A 24,263-nucleotide genomic window follows, 5' to 3' on the forward strand; every position below is an offset into this window, starting at 1 on the left:
TTTTTTTTTTTATATATTTTATTTCTTTCTTTTCTATTCAAATTTATTGTATTTGAAATTCACTTTTGGGAAAATTGTTATATTCTTACTATTCTCTTCTTTTCTATTATTTGTTCTATTATTTTCTATTCTTTTCTATTTTATTTTCTATTCTATTCAAAATTGTAATTTTGAAAGATGGTTATATTTTTTTTATTTCATTCTATTGTATTGTTTTTTTTTCAATTATTTTCTTTTTTTTTCTATTTTATTTCTTTCTTTTCTATTCAAATTCAAATTTATTCTATTCGAAATTCACTTTTGGGAAAATGGTTTATATTGTTTTATTCTTTCTATTCTCTTCTTTTCTTTGTTCCATTCTATCGATTCAAATTTGAATCTAATTCCATTCGAATTGCATTTGAATCAAATTCCTTTCTAAATCAAATTTATTCTATTCAAAATTTGAATTTTTGGAAGATGGTTATTTTTTTTTTCATTTTATTGTATTGTTGTTTTTTTTTCTATTGTTTTTATTTCCTATTGTATTTATTTATTTTCTATTCTATTCAAATTTATTCTATTCAAAATTTGAATTTTTGGAAGATGGTTATTTTTTTTTTTCATTTTATTGTATTGTTGTTTTTTTTTCTATTGTTTTTATTTCCTATTGTATTTATTTATTTTCTATTCTATTCAATTTTTTTCTATTTGAAATTCACTTTTGGGAAAATTGTTATATTCTTACTATTCTCTTCTTTTCTATTATTTGTTCTATTATTTTCTATTCTTTTCTATTTTATTTTCTATTCTATTCAAAATTGTAATTTTGAAAGATGGTTATATTTTTTTATTTCATTCTATTGTATTGTTTTTTTTCTATTGTTTTCTTTTTTTTCTATTGTTTTCTTTTTTTTCTATTTTATTTCTTTTCTATTCAAATTTATTCTATTCGAAATTCACTTTTGGGAAAATGGTTTATATTGTTTTATTATTCTCTCTATTCTCTACTTTTCTTCGTTCTGTTATTTTCCATTCTATTCTATTCTTTTATTTTCTATTCTATTGATTCAAATTTGAATCTAATTCCATTAAAATTGCATTTGAATCGAATTCCTTTCGAAATAAAATTTTCGGGACTAAAATCCTGTGGCAGAGGATTCCTGGCTATCCAGAATCATTCTCAGACGTTCTGTGACAGAGACTGTTCTCATACTGGTTTGTGCATCATCCCGGCTGCTAGGCCACGTGAGAGGGGTCTATCCGAGTGAGCAACACCCACTCAAGAGGGAGTGGTGACTGACTGATTGGAACTTTAGATATTTTTGTGCACTCTGTACAGCGTACCTGAACCTTCCCCCTTCTCTCTATACTTTCTTCACAAGTTTTATGCAGCAAAAATAAAACAGTTGAAGGTTTTACATCTTGTGTGGACATTGCAATTTCTATAGACTTTCTTCCCCTGACAACAAATTTAGAGGTGACGTGCAAAACCCAAATCTAAACCAGCAGCTCCTCCGGGGGTATAGTGCTACACTTTTATTCCTTTAGAAATGTCATTTTGTGCAGGGACAGTTCTAAACACGGGAAACACGCTCCACTTTACAGGCATACTATAGACACCCACCCAGGCACGATATTTAAAGGAATATTTCACTTTTATTGTTTCACTTTAAGCATGATTAAAATCACTGCTCCTGAAAAAACGTCCGTTTTTAAAAAGGTTTCTTGCATTGATACATGTCCCCAGGGGCAGGACCCGGGTCCCCAGACCCTTTTTAGGACAATAACTTGCATATTACCCTTTAAAATTTGCACTTTTGATTTCTCACGTTCGAGTCCCATAGACTTTAACCACTTAAGCCCCGGACCATATTGCTGCCTAAAGACCCAAGGGGTTTTTACAGTTCGGGACTGCGTCGCTTTAACAGACAATTGCGCGGTCGTGCGACGTGGCTCCCAAACAAAATTGGCATCCTTTTTTCCCCACAAATAGAGCTTTCTTTTGGTGGTATTTGATCACCTCTGCGGTTTTTATTTTTTGCGCTATAAACAAAAATAGAGCGACAATTTTGAAATAAATGCAATATTTTTTACTTTTTGCTGTAATAAATATCCCCCAAAAACATATATAAAATTTTTTTTTCCTCAGTTTAGGCCGATACGTATTCTTCCACCTATTTTTGGTAAAAAAAATCGCAATAATCATTTATCGGTTGGTTTGCGCAAAATTTATAGCGTTTATAAAATAGGGGATAGTTTTTTTGCATTTTTATTTTTTTTATTTTTTTACAACTAATGGCGGCGATTTTTTTTCGTGACTGCGACATTATGGCGGACACTTCGGACAATTTTGACACATTTTTGGGACCATTGTCATTTTCACAGCAAAAAATGCATTTAAATTGCATTCTTTATTGTGAAAATGACAGTTGCAGTTTGGGAGTTAAACACAGGGGGCGCTGTAACATTTAGGGATCACTGTGTATGTGTTTACTAGTGTAGGGGGGTGTGGCTGTAGGAATGACATCATCGATCGAGTCTTCCCTATAAAGGGAATGACGCGATCGATGCGCCGCCACAGTGAAGCACGGGGAAGCCATGTTTACACACGGCTCTCCCCGTTCTTCAGCTCCGGGGAGCGATCGCGACGGAGCGGCTATAAACAAATAGCCGCGCCGTCGTCCCGGATCGCTCCCCGAGCGGACCCGACCTCCGCATGTACCGGGGGGGGGGTCCCGATCGGACCCCCCACCCACGTCTAGCAGAGGACGTACAGGTACGTGGATGTGCCTGTCCGTGCCATTCTGCTAACGTATATTTACATGAGGAGGTCGGGAAGTGGTTAAGATCCGACGGATCAGACTTACGCCTGTCGGATCTAATGGATATCTATGCGTAACTGATTCTAAGAATCAGACGCATAGATACGACAGGTCGGATTAGGACTTACGAGTTACGACGGCGTACAACGTCCTTTAAGAACCTGGGCCTTTGTTTTTAGCCCATTTTTTATTACTGTAGTAGGAAGTGGGAGAATAAAAGAGCAGATAGAGCCGGGAGGCGTCTTCCGAGGTTCACCGGCACACTTCAGAATAATTCCTTCTCGCAGATGTACGGTTTTGTCGCAGAACAATCCACATCATTCAAGCCATCTCCTTCTCTGAACTGAGCACAATCTTCTATTCCCTTCTTATTATCGGGCTGACCATTCTGCCAGAACCTGCAAGGAAGAAATTCCATTAGCCGCTAGGGCAGGGGATTCCTTAATGTTCTCTGAACCTAAAAAAGTACTAATGGTGATATCTACAATGGGTACAGTCTATATAATCTTCAACATCTACACAGACAATGAGGCTGATCACATTCATGACTTGTAGGGCCAAATCCTCAAAAGGGATACGACGGAGTAACTGCTGTTACGCCGTCGTATCCCTGGTCCTAACTATGGAACTGATCCACAGAATCAGTTTTCCAAAGTTAGGGAGAAGATCCAACATGTGTAATTGAATTACACTGCCGGCTCTTAGGATGCAGTACCGCATCCGCCGCTGGGGGCATTTCGTGTCGAGATGCCGCCTCGGGTATGCAAATTAGCACTTACGGAGATCCACAAAGCTTTTCAGCTTCGTTTTTTTTCTCCGTAAGTATTAAGTTGCATACGTAAAATTAGGGCTGCTTTTACATGGTGTAAAGTTAGCACACCATGTAAAAGCAGACCCTTCTGTCTAGCGACGCGTTTTTTTTTCGAATTTGATTTTTTTTTTTCGCGCCGTATCTTTTTTTTTTCCCGACGCAACTTTATTGACCCGTCGCAATCCACAAAGCCCGGCGTAACGTAATTTCGCGCTATGCACGTCGGGAAAATGACGTCACGAGCATGCGCGGTTCGGCCGGCGCGGGAGCGCGCCTCATTTAAATGGGAATCGCCCCCATGAAATGAGGAACAGCCTTGCGCCGGCGGAATTTAAGTTACACGGCCAGAAATTTCTAGGTAAGTGCTTTGTGGATCGGGCACTTAGGTAGAACTTTTAAGGCAGTGTAACTTAAATTAGAATTTCGCCGTTACGCCGGGTCTTTGTGGATTTGGCCCGTAATTTCTAAAGAAATCTGTTGTGGAGGGGGGACTTACTCTGTAGTGTTAAAAACAGTCCCATCCACCCACTGCCATTTATTAGGCTCCGTCTTGTTGAGACCAACCCATGGACTTTCTTTCTGTGAAAATGTACGTAGGAAATTCTTCAAAAAGACAAAAGATGGAAATTGTTACAATGCAGTGATTTTCATCTTGACATTTAATTATCATTGTTATAAGGCACTTACAGTCTAATGTCCTCCAATAGTCACACACTATTATTATTATACATTCATATAGCTCTGACATATACACTCAAGTGTCCTGAATATGGAGAGAGGCCCATATTCTCTGTAAATGTCCGCGGGTGGCGCGTAAGGCATTTACACTCCGCCGCCCCAAACTACAGGAGCTGTATTCCCCAAACACTTGCTCCGTAGTTTGGGGCGGCGGAGTGTAAATGGCCCGGCGTAGCCACGCGTATCTTCAAGGGGGGCGGCTTCTATTCAAATTAAGCGCGCCCCCGATTCTAAGTAACTGCGCATGCGCCGGGCTTAAAAAAGCCCAGTGCGCATGCTCCAGTTCTCGGCGGCCGACGTGTGCGTCATTGACGTAAAGTCGTATTCAAGAACGACTTAGGGAAACGACGTAGCCGACGGAAAAACACGACGCGGACCCGACGCTATCCGTAACATGGCCTACGTGGCACATGCGGAAACTTACTCCTCATATAGCAGGAGTAAGTTTCCGCTTACGCAAACGACGTTAGCGACGGGTACGCGACGCGAAATCGTTCGGGAATCGGCGTAGCAGGCTCATTTGCATAAACAAATGAGACCTTCACGTAAACGCCATCTAGCGGCGGGCGGCGTCATTACATTTAAGATCTGACAGTGTAAGTGACTTACACATGGCGGATCTTAAGTGTATCTATGCGAAAATGATTCTAAGAATCAGTCGCATAGATACGCGGGCCAAAAAAGAGAGATACGATGGAGTATCCTGAGATACTCCATCGTAACTTCTCTCAGAATATGGCCCAGAATCCCTTTACATTTTTGAGATTTGGCCTGGCGCTCATTCCATGGCAGACTCTATGTGAAGAACAACCTGAAGCATCGCTCTGTGGAGAACCGTGGTTGTCCAACAGTGGATTGTGGCGGTCTGGAGGAGACAATGGACCATTTCTTGCTTAAGTGCCCCTTAAATGTAGAAGCCTGAGGCCGCGTACACACGGTCGGTATAAACCGATGAAAACGGACTGAAGTCCAGTTTCATCGGTCCAAACCGACCGTGTGTACGGCCCATCGGTCTGTTGTCCTTCGGTCAAAAATTTTAGAACTTGCTTTAAAATCGAACCGATGGACCGCTGCCCGATAGGTCCAAACCGATGGTTAGAACACAAAAGCATTGGTTCAAAAACCGCGCATGCTCAGAATCAAGTCGATGCATGCTTGGAAGCATTGAACTTCGTTTTTTTCAGCACGTCGTGTGTTTTACGTCACCGCGTTCTGACCCGATCGGTTTTTGAACTGATGGTGTGTACGCACATCAGACCATCAGGCCACTTCAGCGATGAACCGATGAAAACGGTCCGTCGGACCATTCTCATCAGTTTGAATTGACCGTGTGTACGCGGCCTGAGAGTGTGTGGAGCTCTGGGTATCCCTTTCCTTTCTCGCTTGAGTTATGTAGAGTGGTCATACGGGGCCTTTGAGACTTGCTGGGATTCAGATTTGAAGACACTTTTTCTAGTTAGTCAATATATATATATAAGTGTATAGCATACACATATATATAAGGGGCCAGATTCACAAAGAGATACGACGGTGTATCTACAGATACACCATCGTATCTCTGACTTACACTGGTCCTATCTATGCGCCTGATTCATAGAATCACATACGCATAGATAGGGCTTAGATCTGACAGTGTTACAATGTGTTACACTGTTGGATCTTTTTTTCAATTTAAAAATGGCGCCGGGGGCGTTCCCGCTGATTTACGATAAATAATATGTAAATCAGCGAGATACGCAAATTCACGAACGTACGCGGACCCGTCGCAGTGTTCTTACGTCGTTTCCGTAGCGGTTTTCCCGTCGTATACTTACCCCTGTTTTTAGCAGGCGCAGCCAATGTTAAGTATAGCTGGCGTTCCCGCGTCGAATTTTCCAACGTCGTTTGCGTACGCCGATTCACGAACACGCGCGTCGCAAGTCACGCTCACGTCGAAACCACTGACGTCCTAGTGACGTCAGTGGGAGCAATGCACGCCGGGAAATTCCCCGGACGGCGCCTGCGCATTTAAATCGGTGCGGGAACGCGCCTGATTTAAATAGTACACTCCCCCTAGCCGCGGAATTTGAATTCCGCCGGGGGATTTAGAATCCTCCAAAGTTTGGAGGTAAGTGGTTTGTGAATTAGCCACTCGCCTCCTAAACTTGCGGGAGCGGATCTTAATTCACGTAGATCGAGTGGATCTATAGATCCGCTGAGCTACGTGAATCTGGCCCAAGGTGTGGGACTTTACGTGAGACCATGACTCAAGGGTCTCCATCCCTAATGTATGATGGAAGAGTGAAAATGGGGAAAGAAACACCCATAGATGGGGGGACTTTGTATGAAACAGCACATTGGGGTACGTTGAATCAAATAGCAATCAAAGTTTATTAACATATAATAGAACATAGTGCAATCATGGTAACCATAGACAATTGGGGCCAGATTCACGTAGCGCAGCGGATCTATAGATCCGCTCGTTCTACGTGAATTAAGATCCGCTCCCGCAAGTTTAGGAGGCAAGTGGCTAATTCACAAACCACTTACCTCCAAACTTGCGACGGCGGATCCTAAATCCCCCGGCGGAATTCAAATTCCGCGGCTAGGGGAGTGTACTATTTAAATCAGGCGCGTTCCCGCGCCGATTTAAATGCGCAGGCGCCGTCCGGGGAATTTCCCGGCGTGCATTGCTCCCACTGACGTCAGTGGTTGCGACGTGAGCGGGACTTGCGACGCGCGTGTTCGTGAATCAGCGTATGCAAACGACGTAGGAAAATTCAAATTCGACGCGGGAACGCCGGCTATACTTAACATTGGCTGCGCCTGATAAAAGAAGGGGTAAGTATACGACGGAAAAGCTGCTACGGAAACGACGTAAGAACACTGCGACGGGTCCGCGTACGTTCGTGAATTTGCGTATCTCGCTGATTTACATATTATTTATCGTAAATCAGCGCCATTTTTAAATTGAAAATAAGATCCGACAGTGTAACACATTGTAACACTGTCAGATCTTAGCCCTATCTATGCGTATCTGATTCTATGAATCAGGCGCATAGATAGGACCAGTGTAAGTCAGAGATACGATGGTGTATCTGTAGATAATACACCGTCGTATCTCTTTGTGAATCAGGCCCTTCATGTATAATACAAAAAACAGAAAAGCACATGATTGGTAATCACATAATACAATTGGTAATATAATAAAACATTGTTATACATGATAAAACATGGCCCAGCAATTGACTCAGGTAAAAAATAGTAACAACATAATGATTGGTATACTGATTGGATGATACAAACAGAATAAAACCCATGGTATGTACATGACTACTGTGACATGACGTCAACATAACAGGGGGGGGGGATCTACGCGTTTCGTGGACTCAATCCACTTATCAGGAGCGACTATACGTGGTATTACCTTAAATGAATAGAAAATTGATTGGTAATCAATGGTCGCAACCACTGACGTCCTAGTAACGTCAGTGGGAGCAATGCACGCCGGGAAATTCCCCGGACGGCGCCTGCGCATTTAAATCGGCGCGGGAACGCGCCTGATTTAAATAGTACACTCCCCTAATCAATGGTAATTGATTAGCACAATAGTAATTGATTAGCACAAGGAAGGAGAGAACTATAGAACTAAAGTCCGAGCACTCTTACCTATGGGTAGAATCAGTAGTATATATATATATCAAGGTATGAAGGGGGGTCCCGGAGAGCCTCAGAAATAATCAGGGACAGCTCGGCTGAACTCGGAAACCCTTGGAAAGGCTCGGGAACAGAGTGTTTCAGAGTGTATCTGAGTATTTCCATGTGGTTGTGAGTATTTCCGAATGGAGCGCCACCTCTGGTCAAATGCGGTACTGCACCGCACTGCACACCCCATTGGCTTAAATCCTGACAACACTCGCAAACCGAGTCAGGATTTTTCTTTTAAAAAGTTGCTTGTCTATCCAAACGCTCATTAAACGCGTTACTCGTAAACCAAGGTTCCACTGTACTTTTGACAATATAGTGTAACTATTATACTACACCAGTGCGAGAAAGCGTGGTGGGATGTGAATAACAACCATTGAACTACAGCATATTTATCCCTTCAATACCGGGCTTTTATACCCACCTCCATACCGGGCTTTTATACCCACCTCCATACAGGGCTTTTATACCCACCTCCATACCGGGCCTATTCTGGCACTTCTCTCCTACATGTACAAATCATCATTCTTTTGCTAGAAAATAACTCAGAACACCCAAACATTATAGATGTTTTTTTTTTTTTAGCAGACACCCTAGGGAATAAAACAACTTGCAACTTTTTATCTTGCACGGTATTTGCGCAATCATTTTTCAAACGCCTTTTTTTGGGGGAAAAAATGGTTTCATGAATTAAAAAATAACAAAGCAGTAAAGTTAGCCCAATTTTTTTGTATAATGTGAAAGATGATGTTACGCCGAGTAAATAGATACCTTACATGTCACGCTTTAAAATTGCGCACACACTCATGGAATGGCGCCAAACTTCAGTACTTAAAAATCTCCAAAGGCGATGCTTTGAATTGTTTTACAGGTTACCAGTTTAGAGTTACAGAGGAGGTCTAGTGGTAGAATTGTTGCACGCGCTCTAACGCACGCGGCGACACCTCACATGTGTGGTTTGAACTTCGTTTACATACGTGGGCGGGACTTACGTGTGCGTTCGCTTCTGAGCGCGAGCTACTGGGGACAGAGGCGTTTTAAGTTTTTTTCATTATTTATTTTTTACATTTTAATTTTTTTGATCACTTTTATTCCTATTACAAGGAATGTAAACATCACTTGTAATAGGAATGGTGTTTGGTGGTCTCAGCCCGGCTCCCGGTGGGTGTGCTATGCGAGGTAAGCCTGCGCTTAGTACGCCCACCCCCCTCCCACAAAAACCACCACACTTACACGCACTCGAAATAGGGTTAACATGCACGCACTTTGACCACGCGGTCTCTAAAAAGAGAGGCGAAGGACTAACGGGGCTGGTTGGGCAGGCTAGATCCTCTCACTCCCTTATAGGGAGTCCCTCTGCCCCGTTGGGCTTCAAAGCGGAGCAGGTAGGGCGGGCTGTGTGGGAGGACCCCCCTCACACACCCACCATTGCCACCCGGGGCATGGAGAAAGGTGGCAGATTGCCTCTGGGGGAGGCCTGCCTACTCCCAACTCCTGCAGTCCGGCTCCTCTCTCGAGTACACGCACAAAATACACGAAAAAAAAAAAAAAAAAAAGTAATAGGAATGGTGTGTGACAGGTCCTCTTTATGGAGAGATGCGGGGTGGTCAAAAAGACCCCACATCTCTCCTCCAGACTAGAAAGCATGAGGTCATGAAAAAAAAAATTCACCGATCTCATGCTTACTAGCCCTAGGCGTGACGTCACAACGTTGCGCCCGGGCCTCCGACGGTCATAGAGATGACTGGTGACCATCTGGTCACCAGACATCTCTATGCTTCCTAGATGGCGCTGGGCGATTCCTTCTCCAGGCATCCGATGGCACGGGAGAGCCCGAAGAAGCACTGGATAGCAACGGGAGGGGGGGATTTCCCCTCCCGCCGCCTATAAGAACGATCAAGCGGCAGGATGATCATTCTTATGGTGCGCAGAATTGCCGCCGGCAAACAATAATTCTGTATCTGAATGATGCCTCTAGCTGCACCCATCATTCAGATATCCCCTCACAAAGCCCAGGACGTCATATGACGTCCACCCAGGATGGGAGATCCCCTCTGTGGACGTCATATGACTATGGGCCGGTACTGAAGTGGTTAATAATTCTTTGATGGAGAAATCTTTTATGTATGAAGAGATCAATATCTGAAGTGGAGATTAACCACTTTAGATCAGTAGGACGTCCTGGGACGTCCTCCACTTTGTGCGGTGATATCTGAATGATGGGTGCAGCTGCAGGCATCATTCAGATATCTCTGTCTTCAGCCGGCGATTCTGTGCACCAAAAGAACGATCAAAGCGGCGGTTCCGCCGCTCGATCGTTCTTCTAGGCAGCGGGAGGGGACGTCTCCCCCTCCCGCCGCCATCCGGTGCTTCTCCGGGCTCTCCCGTGCCATCGGGGGCCCGGAGAGCGAATCGGCCGGCGCTCGTTGGTGAACCATAGAGATGACTGGTGACCAGATGGTCACAGTCATCTCTATGACCGTCGGAGGGCCGGGCGCGACGTTATGACGTCACGCCCGGTACCCGGAAGTAAACAAAGGCGCTATGGCGGCTGTCGGCATGTAATCGGTGAAATTTTTTTCACCGATTTCATGCTTGTAAGCCTGGAGGAGAGATGTGGGGTCTTACTGACCCCACATCTCTCCATAAAGAGGACCTGTCACAGTGATTCCTATTACAAGGGATGTTTACATTCCTTGTAATAGGAATAAAAGTGATCAAAAAAAAAAAATGTCAAAAAAAGTGTAAAAATAAAAAAATGAAGTAAAAAAAAAAAAATAATAATAAAAAAAAAAATGTAAAACGCCCCTGTCTCGGTCGCTCGCGTGCAGAAGCGAACGCACATGCAAGTCCCGCCCACATATGTAAACACCGTTTAAACCCCACATGTGAGGTATCATCGCGTGCGTTAGAGCGTGTGCAACAATTCTAGCACTAGACCTCCTCTGTAACTTAAAAATAGTAACCTGTAAAACAAATTTAAGCGTTGCCTATGGAGATTTTTAATTACCGAAGTTTGGCGCCATTCCATGAGTGTGCGCATTTTTAAAGCGTGACATGTTAGGTATCTATTTACTCGGCGTAACATCGTCTTTCACATTATACAAAAAAATTGGGCTAACTTTACTGTTTTGTTATCTTTTAATTCATGAAACTGTTTTTTTTCCCTAAAAAAAGGCGTTTGAAAAATTATTGCGCAAATACCAAAAAAGTTGCAATGACCGCCATTTTATTCCCTAGGGTGCCAAAATAGGCCCGGTAACGAAGTGGTTAAACATTGGAGGAGAGGCCATGCTGAGTCGGTAACACAAGTCATGGAGACATGTTTGAGGTAGGGTGACCACATTTCCAAACTACAATTCAGGGACACCCCCCCTTCCCAAAAATCAGCTTGTGCTGTAACGAATCACAGCACAGTGATTGGAAACAAGAGGCGGGATGTATGATTTCTCCAATCACAAACAGGGGGCGGGGATTGTGCTCCTCCAGGCATTCCCGGCCAGGGCAATCCGGGGACACGTGGTCACCCTAGTTTGAGGTGCCCGATACTCTTACCATCTCGCCATCCCCGTTGATGATCACCAGGTGGGACATCTTTTTCTCACAGTCTTCTTTGGCGGAATTCCAGGAGGTCTTAATTGTAGACTTGTAGTAACAATTGAGTTTATAGAACGTCCAATCTTTACCGCACAATAGACCAGCAGTGCCTGAGAGAGAGGGGGAGAGGGAGAGGATGGTGAGACTCGTACTGATGATAGTGTTGAGCAGAATACGCCATATTCGATTTCGCGATATATCACGAATATATAGCCGAATATTCGAGAAATATTTGCTAAATTCGAATATTCGTGATATTTTATCGAAATGAAATGTTTGCGAAATTTCGCTATTGCGAATGCGATATTTATTGCGGAATTTCGACAACTGCGGTAGGAGCCCTCTGATCGGCTCAGAATATCCGTGATATTTTATCGAAATTTCGCAAAATGCGAACGCGATATTTATTGCGGAATTTCGACAACTGCGGTAGGAGCCCTCCGATCGGCTCAGAATATTCGTGATATTTTATCGAAATTTCGCAAAATGCGAATGCGATATTTATTGCGGAATTTCGACAACTGCGGTAGGAGCCCTCTGATTGGCTCAGAATATTCGTGATATTTTATCAAAATTTCACAAAATGTGAATGCGATATTTATTGCGGAATTTCGACAACTGCGGTAGGAGCCCTCCGATCGGCTCAGAATATCCGTGATATTTTATCGAAATTTCGCAAAATGCGAATGCGATATTTATTGCGGAATTTCGACAACTGCGGTAGGAGCCCTCTGATTGGCTCAGAATATTCGTGATATTTTATCGAAATTTCGCAAAATGTGAATGCGATATTTATTGCGGAATTTCGACAACTGCGGTAGGAGCCCTCCGATCGGCTCAGAATATCCGTGATATTTTATCGAAATTTCGCAAAATGCGAATGCGATATTTATTGCGGAATTTCGACAACTGCGGTAGGAGCCCTCTGATTGGCTCAGAATATTCGTGATATTTTATCGAAATTTCGCAAAATGCGAATGCGATATTTATTGCGGAATTTCGACAACTGCGGTAGGAGCCCTCCGATCGGCTCAGAATATCCGTGATATTTTATCGAAATTTCGCAAAATGCGAATGCGATATTTATTGCGGAATTTCGACAACTGCGGTAGGAGCCCTCCGATCGGCTCAGAATATCCGTGATATTTTATCGAAATTTCGCAAAATGCGAATGCGATATTTATTGCGGAATTTTGACAACTGCGGTAGGAGCACTCTGATTGGCTCAGAATATTCGTGATATTTTATCGAAATTTCGCAAAATGCGAATGCGATATTTATTGCGGAATTTCGACAACTGCGGTAGGAGCCCTCTGATTGGCTCAGAATATTCGTGATATTTTATCGAAATTTCGCAAAATGTGAATGCGATATTTATTGCGGAATTTCGACAACTGCGGTAGGAGCCCTCCGATCGGCTCAGAATATTTGTGATATTTTATCGAAATTTCGCAAAATGCGAATGCGATATTTATTGCGGAATTTCGACAACTGCGGTAGGAGCCCTCTGATTGGCTCAGAATATCCGTGATATTTTATCGAAATTTCGCAAAATGCGAATGCGATATTTATTGCGGAATTTTGACAACTGCGGTAGGAGCCCTCTGATTGGCTCAGAATATTCGTGATATTTTATCGAAATTTCGCAAAATGTGAATGCGATATTTATTGCGGAATTTCGACAACTGCGGTAGGAGCCCTCCGATCGGCTCAGAATATCCGTGATATTTTATCGAAATTTCGCAAAATGCGAATGCGATATTTATTGCGGAATTTCGACAACTGCGGTAGGAGCCCTCTGATTGGCTCAGAATATTCGTGATATTTTATCGAAATTTCGCAAAATGTGAATGCGATATTTATTGCGGAATTTCGACAACTGCGGTAGGAGCCCTCCGATCGGCTCAGAATATCCGTGATATTTTATCGAAATTTCGCAAAATGCGAATGCGATATTTATTGCGGAATTTCGACAACTGCGGTAGGAGCCCTCCGATCGGCTCAGAATATCCGTGATATTTTATCGAAATTTCGCAAAATGCGAATGCGATATTTATTGCGGAATTTCGACAACTGCGGTAGGAGCCCTCCGATCGGCTCAGAATATCCGTGATATTTTATCGAAATTTCGCAAAATGCGAATGCGATATTTATTGCGGAATTTCGACAACTGCGGTAGGAGCACTCTGATTGGCTCAGAATATTCGTGATATTTTATCGAAATTTCGCAAAGTGCGAATGCGATATTTATTGCGGAATTTCGACAACTGTGGTAGGAGCCCTCTGATTGGCTCAGAATATACGTGATATTTTATCGAAATTTCGCAAAATGCAAATGCGATATTTATTGCGGAATTTCGACAACTGCGGTAGGAGCACTCTGATCGGCTCAGAATATTTGTGATATTTTATCGAAATTTCGCAAAATGCGAATGCGATATTTATTGCGGAATTTCGACAACTGCGGTAGGAGCCCTCTGATTGGCTCAGAATATCCGTGATATTTTATCGAAATTTCGCAAAATGCGAATGCGATATTTATTGCGGAATTTTGACAACTGCGGTAGGAGCCCTCTGATTGGCTCAGAATATTTGTGATATTTTATCGAAATTTCGCAAAATGTGAATGCGATATTTATTGCGGAATTTCGACAACTGCGGTAGGAGCCCTCCGATCGGCTCAGAATATCCGTGATATTTTATCGAAATTTCGCAAAATGCGAATGCGATATTTATTGCGGAATTTCGACAACTCCGGTAGGAGCCCTCTGATTGGCTCAGAATATTCGTGATATTTTATCGAAATTTCGCAAAATGTGAATGCGATATTTATTGCGGAATTTCGACAACTGCGGTAGGAGCCCTCCGATCGGCTCAGAATATCCGTGATATTTTATCGAAATTTCGCAAAATGCGAATGCGATATTTATTGCGGAATTTCGACAACTGCGGTAGGAGCCCTCCGATCGGCTCAGAATATCCGTGATATTTTATCGAAATTTCGCAAAATGCGAATGCGATATTTATTGCGGAATTTCGACAACTGCGGTAGGAGCCCTCTGATTGGCTCAGAATATTTGTGATATTTTATCGAAATTTCGCAAAATGCGAATGCGATATTTATTGCGGAATTTCGACAACTGCGGTAGGAGCACTCTGATTGGCTCAGAATATCCGTGATATTTTATCGAAATTTCGCAAAATGCGAATGCGATATTTATTGCGGAATTTTGACAACTGCGGTAGGAGCCCTCTGATTGGCTCAGAATATTCGTGATATTTTATCGAAATTTCGCAAAATGCGAATGCGATATTTATTGCGGAATTTCGACAACTGCGGTAGGAGCCCTCTGATTGGCTCAGAATATTCGTGATATTTTATCGAAATTTCGCAAAATGTGAATGCGATATTTATTGCGGAATTTCGACAACTGCGGTAGGAGCCCTCCGATCGGCTCAGAATATTTGTGATATTTTATCGAAATTTCGCAAAATGCGAATGCGATATTTATTGCGGAATTTCGACAACTGCGGTAGGAGCCCTCTGATTGGCTCAGAATATCCGTGATATTTTATCGAAATTTCGCAAAATGCGAATGCGATATTTATTGCGGAATTTTGACAACTGCGGTAGGAGCCCTCTGATTGGCTCAGAATATTCGTGATATTTTATCGAAATTTCGCAAAATGTGAATGCGATATTTATTGCGGAATTTCGACAACTGCGGTAGGAGCCCTCCGATCGGCTCAGAATATCCGTGATATTTTATCGAAATTTCGCAAAATGCGAATGCGATATTTATTGCGGAATTTCGACAACTGCGGTAGGAGCCCTCTGATTGGCTCAGAATATTCGTGATATTTTATCGAAATTTCGCAAAATGTGAATGCGATATTTATTGCGGAATTTCGACAACTGCGGTAGGAGCCCTCCGATCGGCTCAGAATATCCGTGATATTTTATCGAAATTTCGCAAAATGCGAATGCGATATTTATTGCGGAATTTCGACAACTGCGGTAGGAGCCCTCCGATCGGCTCAGAATATCCGTGATATTTTATCGAAATTTCGCAAAATGCGAATGCGATATTTATTGCGGAATTTCGACAACTGCGGTAGGAGCCCTCCGATTGGCTCAGAATATCCGTGATATTTTATCGAAATTTCGCAAAATGCGAATGCGATATTTATTGCGGAATTTCGACAACTGCGGTAGGAGCACTCTGATTGGCTCAGAATATTCGTGATATTTTATCGAAATTTCGCAAAGTGCGAATGCGATATTTATTGCGGAATTTCGACAACTGTGGTAGGAGCCCTCTGATTGGCTCAGAATATACGTGATATTTTATCGAAATTTCGCAAAATGCAAATGCGATATTTATTGCGGAATTTCGACAACTGCGGTAGGAGCACTCTGATTGGCTCAGAATATTCGTGATATTTTATCGAAATTTCGCAAAATGCGAATGCGATATTTATTGCGGAATTTCGACAACTGCGGTAGGAGCACTCTGATCGGCTCAGAATATTTGTGATATTTTATCGAAATTTCGCAAAATGCGAATGCGATATTTATTGCGGAATTTCGACAACTGCGGTAGGAGCCCTCTGATTGGCTCAGAATATCCGTGATATTTTATCGAAATTTCGCAAAATGCGAATGCGATATTTATTGCGGAATTTTGACAACTGCGGTAGGAGCCCTCTGATTGGCTCAGAATATTTGTGATATTTTATCGAAATTTCGCAAAATGTGAATGCGATATTTATTGCGGAATTTCGACAACTGCGGTAGGAGCCCTCCGATCGGCTCAGAATATCCGTGATATTTTATCGAAATTTCGCAAAATGCGAATGCGATATTTATTGCGGAATTTCGACAACTGCGGTAGGAGCCCTCTGATTGGCTCAGAATATTCGTGATATTTTATCGAAATTTCGCAAAATGTGAATGCGATATTTATTGCGGAATTTCGACAACTGCGGTAGGAGCCCTCCGATCGGCTCAGAATATCCGTGATATTTTATCGAAATTTCGCAAAATGCGAATGCGATATTTATTGCGGAATTTCGACAACTGCGGTAGGAGCCCTCCGATCGGCTCAGAATATCCGTGATATTTTATCGAAATTTCGCAAAATGCGAATGCGATATTTATTGCGGAATTTCGACAACTGCGGTAGGAGCCCTCTGATTGGCTCAGAATATTTGTGATATTTTATCGAAATTTCGCAAAATGCGAATGCGATATTTATTGCGGAATTTCGACAACTGCGGTAGGAGCACTCTGATTGGCTCAGAATATCCGTGATATTTTATCGAAATTTCGCAAAATGCGAATGCGATATTTATTGCGGAATTTTGACAACTGCGGTAGGAGCCCTCTGATTGGCTCAGAATATTCGTGATATTTTATCGAAATTTCGCAAAATGTGAATGCGATATTTATTGCGGAATTTCGACAACTGCGGTAGGAGCCCTCCGATCGGCTCAGAATATCCGTGATATTTTATCGAAATTTCGCAAAATGCGAATGCGATATTTATTGCGGAATTTCGACAACTGCGGTAGGAGCCCTCTGATTGGCTCAGAATATTCGTGATATTTTATCGAAATTTCGCAAAATGTGAATGCGATATTTATTGCGGAATTTCGACAACTGCGGTAGGAGCCCTCCGATTGGCTCAGAATATCCGTGATATTTTATCGAAATTTCGCAAAATGCGAATGCGATATTTATTGCGGAATTTCGACAACTGCGGTAGGAGCCCTCCGATCGGCTCAGAATATCCGTGATATTTTATCGAAATTTCGCAAAATGCGAATGCGATATTTATTGCGGAATTTCGACAACTGCGGTAGGAGCCCTCTGATTGGCTCAGAATATTTGTGATATTTTATCGAAATTTCGCAAAATGCGAATGCGATATTTATTGCGGAATTTCGACAACTGCGGTAGGAGCACTCTGATTGGCTCAGAATATCCGTGATATTTTATCGAAATTTCGCAAAATGCGAATGCGATATTTATTGCGGAATTTCGACAACTGCGGTAGGAGCCCTCCGATCGGCTCAGAATATCCGTGATATTTTATCGAAATTTCGCAAAATGTGAATGCGATATTTATTGCGGAATTTCGACAACTGCGGTAGGAGCCCTCCGATTGGCTCAGAATATTCGTGATATTTTATCGAAATTTCGCAAAATGTGAATGCGATATTTATTGCGGAATTTCGACAACTGCGGTAGGAGCCCTCCGATTGGCTTAGAATATCCGTGATATTTTATCGAAATTTCGCAAAATGCGAATGCGATATTTATTGCGGAATTTCGACAACTGCGGTAGGAGCCCTCTGATTGGCTCAGAATATTCGTGATATTTTATCGAAATTTCGCAAAATGCGAATGCGATATTTATTGCGGAATTTCGACAACTGTGGTAGGAGAACTCTGAATGGCTCTGATGCAAAAGAAGGGCGGAGAAAATAATCGCGCGATATTCCGATTGCCGAATAATCGCATTGCGATTTTTCGGCAAGATACAATGAACGCTTCAGCTACTCGGCCCAAGGTCTCTAATCATACCAGCAATGCTTTTAGACGTCGATGGAGATCACTAGGATGTGATCTGTTCTAAAAATAAAATTGAAAAAATTTGAATATTCGGAATAGCGAATATTCACCGCGAAATTCGAAATATATCGCGAATACTCGAATATGCCATATTCGAGCCGAATATTCGCAATACGAATATTCGTGAGCAACACTAGTACTGAACTGTCACCTTATCCCAAGTGGAACAAATCCCTAAATAAAACATCTACAGAAGTGGTCACACCTCCGATTAACGGGGGTCTTTTCTTGCTTGAAAGCAATTGTTCACCCTTTTCTTTGTATATATTAACAGAAAAAAATGTTTCTTAACCACTTCAGCCCCCGGACCATTTGGCTGCCAAATGACCAGGCCCCTTTTTGCGATTCGGCACTGCGTCGCTTTAACTGACAATTGCGCGGTCGTGCGACGTGGCTCCCAAACAAAATTGGCGTCCTTTTTTCCCACAAATAGAGCTTTCTTTTGGTGGTATTTGATCACCTCTGCGTTTTTTTTTTTTTTTTTGCGCTATAAACAAAAATAGAGCGACAATTTTGAATAAAAAGCAATATTTTTTACTTTTTGCTATAATAGATATCAGTGGGGTAGATTCAGGTAGCAATTGTGTCTGTGTAACCATAGTTACGCAGCGCAATTGCTTACTTGCCCCGGCGTAACGAGTTCTCCTGATTCAGAGAGCTCGTTACGCCGACTGCAGCCTAAGATATGCGTGGCATAAGGCTCTTATGCCCTCATGTCTTAGGCTGCATTCTTACGTTGGCCGCTAGGTGGCGTTCCCGTTGTGGTCAGCGTATAGTATGCAAATTGCATACTAACGCCGATTCATAACGTTACGCGAGCCCTGCGTACGCAGTTTACGTCGTTTGCGTACGTCGGGTTTCGCGTAAGGCTGCACATGCTAAAAGCAGGGGCAGCCAATGCTAGGGATACCCGTCGTTCCCGCGTCGCGAGGTTTGAAATTTACGTAGTTTGGGTAAGTGAATCGTGAATGGCGCTGGACGCCATTCACGTTCACTTTATAGCAAATGACGTCCTTGCGACGTCATTTGCCGCAATGCACGTCGGGAAAGTTTCCCGACGGAGCATGAGCCCTACGCTCGGCGCGGGAACGCGCCTAATTTAAATGATTCCCGCCCCCTACGGGATCATTTAAATTGCGCACGCTTACGCCGGGCATTTTGCCGGAGCGCCCACGCAATTTACGGAGCTACTGCTCCGTGAATCGCGGGTAGTGCAGAAAATTTGCGGGGGCGCAGGGCAAAAACGGTGCCCTGCGCCTACGTAAAAAAAGCGCAAGGCTACCTGAATCTGGGCCCCTGTTTCTTTAAAAAAAAAGTTTAGGCCGATGCGTATTCTTCTACATGTTTTTGGTTAAAAAAAAAAAATCGCAATAAGCGTTTATTGATTGGTTTGCGCAACAGTTATAGCGTCTACAAAATAGGAGATAGTTTTATGGCATTTTTATTATAATATTTTTTTTACTTATTATGGCGGCGATCTGCGATTTTTTTTGTGACTGCGACAGTATGGCGGACACATCGGACACTGTTGACGCTATTTTGGGACCATTGTCATTTTTACAGCGATCAGTGCTATAAAAATGCACTGATTACTATATAAATGGGACTGGCAGGGAAGGGGTTGACCACTAGGGGGCGGGAAGGGGTTAAGTGTGTCCTAGGGAGTGATTCTAACTGTTAGGGGGCGTGGCTTACTGTGACACGTTACTGATCGCTGCTCCCGATGAGAGGAAGCAGACGATCAGTGTTGTGCCACCAGGCAAAACAGGGAAATGCCTTGTTTACAAAGGCATCCCCCCTGTTCTGCCGTTCCGTGGCCCGATTGTGGGACACCCGGCGGACATCGAGTCCGTGGGTCCCGCGGGCACGGTCACTGAGACCACAGCAGGAGCGCGCCTGCTAGGGGGCAGGTTCAAAACACCGTATATATACGTTGCTTTGCTTGCCTATGCCATTCTGCCAACCTATATCTACGTGAGGCAGTCAGCAAGCGGTTAAAGTCAGCCAGAGAGTCTGTTTTTCAAAAGAACAAGCTCGCCTGCAGATTGTATCAGTTACAGAGATGAAACAAACCATTTACCACTGACAGGGGTACTAACAATGGTCAGCTTTTATTTATGCAACTCTATCCAAAAAAGGAAAACCAACTGTTTGCCGTAACTGCTTATAAAATGTGAGCTTGAGTTTGACTTCAGTTTGATAGTGTATCTAAATCTGCTAGTCCATTTAACACTCCCCTATCCCTAGACTGGCAATGCTGCTGCCTGCTATACCTCCTGTGCTCCTTCATCCAGATTGAGGGTGCTCTAATACAGAAGGTATGTTACTGGCCAGATCACCAGGTGAAAAGCCTAAAAAAGAAAATGCAGCCACTACATTTCATGATTGTTAAGTTGCAATACAGTATATTGCATTTTTGGTTTTGGGTTTGTAGCGCAACTACGTTTGTGAATCGGCGTATCTCCCTCATTTGCGTATGTGCATAGAAAATCTATGGGAGCGGCAAATGCGCCCGGCGTAACTATGCGCCCACGATACGACGGCGTAGGCAAGTTACGTCGGTCGTAGGACGCCTATTTTCAGGCGTATCTCAGTTTATGGGCACGGCGCACAGATACGATGGCGCATAGTTACACTTACATGGCGTATCTCGAGATACGTCGGCGTAAGTGCTTTGTGAATCCGGCCCTGTGTGTTTTATTGCAAGGTGCGCATTCCTACCGAATAGCAGGACATCCTACGAATTGTGGTCCCCTAATCGCACATCCTCTGCCGGGTGCTACATACTGTGAGTGGACACTTTGGGCCAGATTCACAAAGAGATACGACGGTGTATTATCTACAGATACACCATGGTATCTCTGACTTACACTGGTCCTATCTATGCGCCTGATTCATAGAATCACATACGCATAGATAGGGCTAGATCCGACAGTGTTACACTGTGTTACACTGTCGGATCTTATTTTCAATTTAAAAATGGCGCCGGGGGCATTCCCGCTGATTTACCGTGAATAATATGTAAATCAGCGAGATACGCAAATTCACGAACGTACGCGGACCCGACGCAGTCTTCTTACGACGTTTCCGTAGCGGCGTACCCGTCGTATACTTACCCCTGCTTTCATCAGGCGCAGCCAATGTTAAGTATAGCCAGCGTTCCCGCGTCAAATTGGAATTTTCTGACGTCGTTTGCGTACGCCGATTCACAAACACGCGCGTCGCAAGTCACGCTCACGTCGAAACCACTGACGTCCTAGTGACGTCAGTGGGAGCAATGCACGCCGGGAAATTCCCCGGACGGCGCATGCGCATTTAAATCGGCGCGGGAACGCGCCTGATTTAAATAGTACACTCCCCCTAGCCGCGGAATTTGAATTTGGGATCCGCCGCCGCAAGTTTGGAGGTAAAAGGTTTGTGAATTAGCCACTTGCCTCTCAAACTTGCGGGAGCGGATCTTAAATCACGTAGATCGAGCGGATCTATAGATCCGCTGATCTACGTGAATCTGGCCCATAGTAGTCAACAGAACCAAGTCCTTGGTTAGAAGATACTTCTTCTGCCTGCAGCTGGCAGATTGGGTCCAGAAAGTTTGCTGGGAGTGTGAAACTTGCTCCATACATAAGACCCCACCAGGATATCACTATGCCTTAGTTTTTGTCAAAGACTTCACCAAGTTTGAGGTGGTAGTCCCCACTAAGGACCAGATGGCCCCAGCCATGTAGTTTCCCCAAACAGATACTCTCAGACCAACTTTGAGTCAGTGATTATGTCTGAGCTGTGCCCCCTCAGTGTAAGTCTCATATCACCCCCTACCACCCATAGGCCAGGGTAATGGAGCTTTTGAATGGTTCAACCGCACCCTGCTGGGCATGTTATGGACTCTCGAACAAGGGCACAGTGATAGATGGCACCAACATGTTGGACCAATTTTTGGTAACAGATATCAAAAATAAGCGAGGCATTAATCTAGAGCCCAAGTGGGAATGTACCCAATATCAGGTGAAATGACAGCCCTTTCCCCAATAACTCCGGTATATGATGTGGTCTCAGAAGGATACAATCCTGTCAAGAGATGTCTAGAGAAGCCCGGAGCAATAGAATGCAATTGCATATGCGCAGGGCGGACATGACAGGGTTAGCAGGGGAAGTGAAGTTTGGAGGAGTTTGCTGTGGGAGCTTCTTAGGGGAGGGGTTGAGAGGCAGATAAAAGCTGGTCCCTCCCATCAGAGTCAAGCACAGTGCAGGGGAAAGTTCCCACCCACCCACCCTAATTTTAATGGTTTTGGGGGTATGTTTTGCTTTGGTTTTGCTTTGTGCGTTTTGCTTTGTTTTAACAGGTTATCGGATCCATTGGATGTCGTGGCAGTGGCGGGTGTTGGTTTCGGCCAGGAGAGGGAAGATGTGGCAGAAGGAGGAGTTTTGGGGACCCATCGTTGCTATGGGTCCCGATAATGGTTTCCAGCTAATGGAGGTTAACTGGGAAGTGGTAATGGGGCACTGCGGTCAGTGGGCTGTCTCTGGGCCAGTTCGTCGGCAGGAGGCCTATCAAATCACTGTTAGGTACCGCAGTGCATTATGGTTTTTCCCCTCATAGGGGTATTGAGCTCCTGCTTAGACCAACACTAGTTAGATTTATGGTTTTGTTAACAGAGTTTATGTTATTTATGGGATTTTATGTTATTGTGTTATTTATATATATATATATATATATTGGTTTAATAAAATAGGCTGCTACGGCCTTTTATAACTCCAGCACCGGTGTGGTCTCAATTACTATAGTTATGAGTGGTGGGAGGATTTGGGGTAAAGTGGGAAGAATTCCATCTGTTATACATCAGTCATGGACCAACATGTTGGACCAAATGTTGGTAACAATCCTGTCAAGCGATGTCTTGGACCAACATGTTGGACCAAATGTTGGTAACAAATATCAAAAATAAGCGAGGCATTAAGCTAGAGCCCAAGTGGGAATGTACCCAATATCAGGTGGAACGACAGCCCTTTCCCCCTACTCCAGTATATGATGTGGTCTCAGAAGGATCCAATCCTGTCAAGAGATGTCTCTACTGAAAGCTGCTGAGGCCCTGTGTGCTAACTGGTGACTGTTCCGGCAGATCAGCTGGAGACCGGGAAGAGTTTGACCTTGTGGACGTTCCGCCAGTGCAAGAGGTTCCCGCAGAGTGGTACCTGCCTCCTCTCCTGCTCGAGCCTCCGGGCTCAGCAGTGGGAAGCCCCAGTGCAGCAACAATGGACAGTCCAACAGCCCCTGTAAGTTCCACTGTCCAGACGGGACAGATGATTCGGACTTGAGCCCAGGCGATGGAGGTATGGAAAGCCTGGTTGGCCCCCATCCACTTATGACTCTGGAGTCACAGCCAGAATATGATTACCTGCTACTAGGGTTGTCCCGATACCGATACCAGTATACCGATACTCGTACTCCCGCAAATACCCCCGATACCGAAATAGAATACTTGTTCCCCCCCCCCCCGTCGCCGCAAACCCGTCGCCGCAAACCGCAAAGCCGCCGCCGTTAATCAGCGTGCGGGGAACATTACAGTTTAGTTTGAATAGCTGTATCCCCGCCGCGTATAGACACTCCCCCTTGCGCGGGATTGGACGGATGATCTGTCCAATCCAGAGCAAGGGGGAGTGTCTATATACGGCGGGGATACAGCTATTCAAACGAAAGCTGCAATGTTCCCTGCACGGCGTCCGCTCCATAGGGCAAGCTAGGGCGTTCGCCCCCCCTGGAATCAGTGACACACATTTAGCCGCGGCCGCCTCTCGTACCTGCGATTGTCACTGTCTTTCTGTCATGTATGTCAGCGGGACAGCGGCATATCAAGTCAGTCTGTGTTGCATTTGTTTACCTTACGCTCGGCTCTCGCCCCTATTTTCCGGCCAGCCAATAGATGATCGCTCACTCCCCCTACAGTCCAGGCCAGTCCAGTGCTCGTCCTGGCGGCGTGACGTCACTCACGCCGGG

General features: G+C 44.0%; 1 protein-coding gene across 1 annotated transcript in view; it reads right to left on the minus strand.

The window, feature by feature from the left end:
• Positions 1-2,960: 2,960 nt before the first annotated feature.
• The window catches only part of LOC120931037 (hepatic lectin-like), a 42,070-nt gene continuing 20,767 nt past the window's right edge, over positions 2,961-24,263 (minus strand). The window contains exons 7-9 of the mRNA XM_040342163.1: positions 11,593-11,744; positions 4,112-4,218; positions 2,961-3,202 (exon numbers count right to left, since the gene is read on the minus strand). Coding sequence (XP_040198097.1) covers positions 3,070-3,202; positions 4,112-4,218; positions 11,593-11,744 — 392 coding nt within the window. The 3' untranslated portion in view covers positions 2,961-3,069. The remainder of the gene's footprint in view (positions 3,203-4,111; positions 4,219-11,592; positions 11,745-24,263) is intronic.

The sequence above is a fragment of the Rana temporaria genome, chromosome 3, assembly GCF_905171775.1.
Source record: "Rana temporaria chromosome 3, aRanTem1.1, whole genome shotgun sequence".
In the NCBI taxonomy this organism is placed as follows: domain Eukaryota; kingdom Metazoa; phylum Chordata; class Amphibia; order Anura; family Ranidae; genus Rana; species Rana temporaria.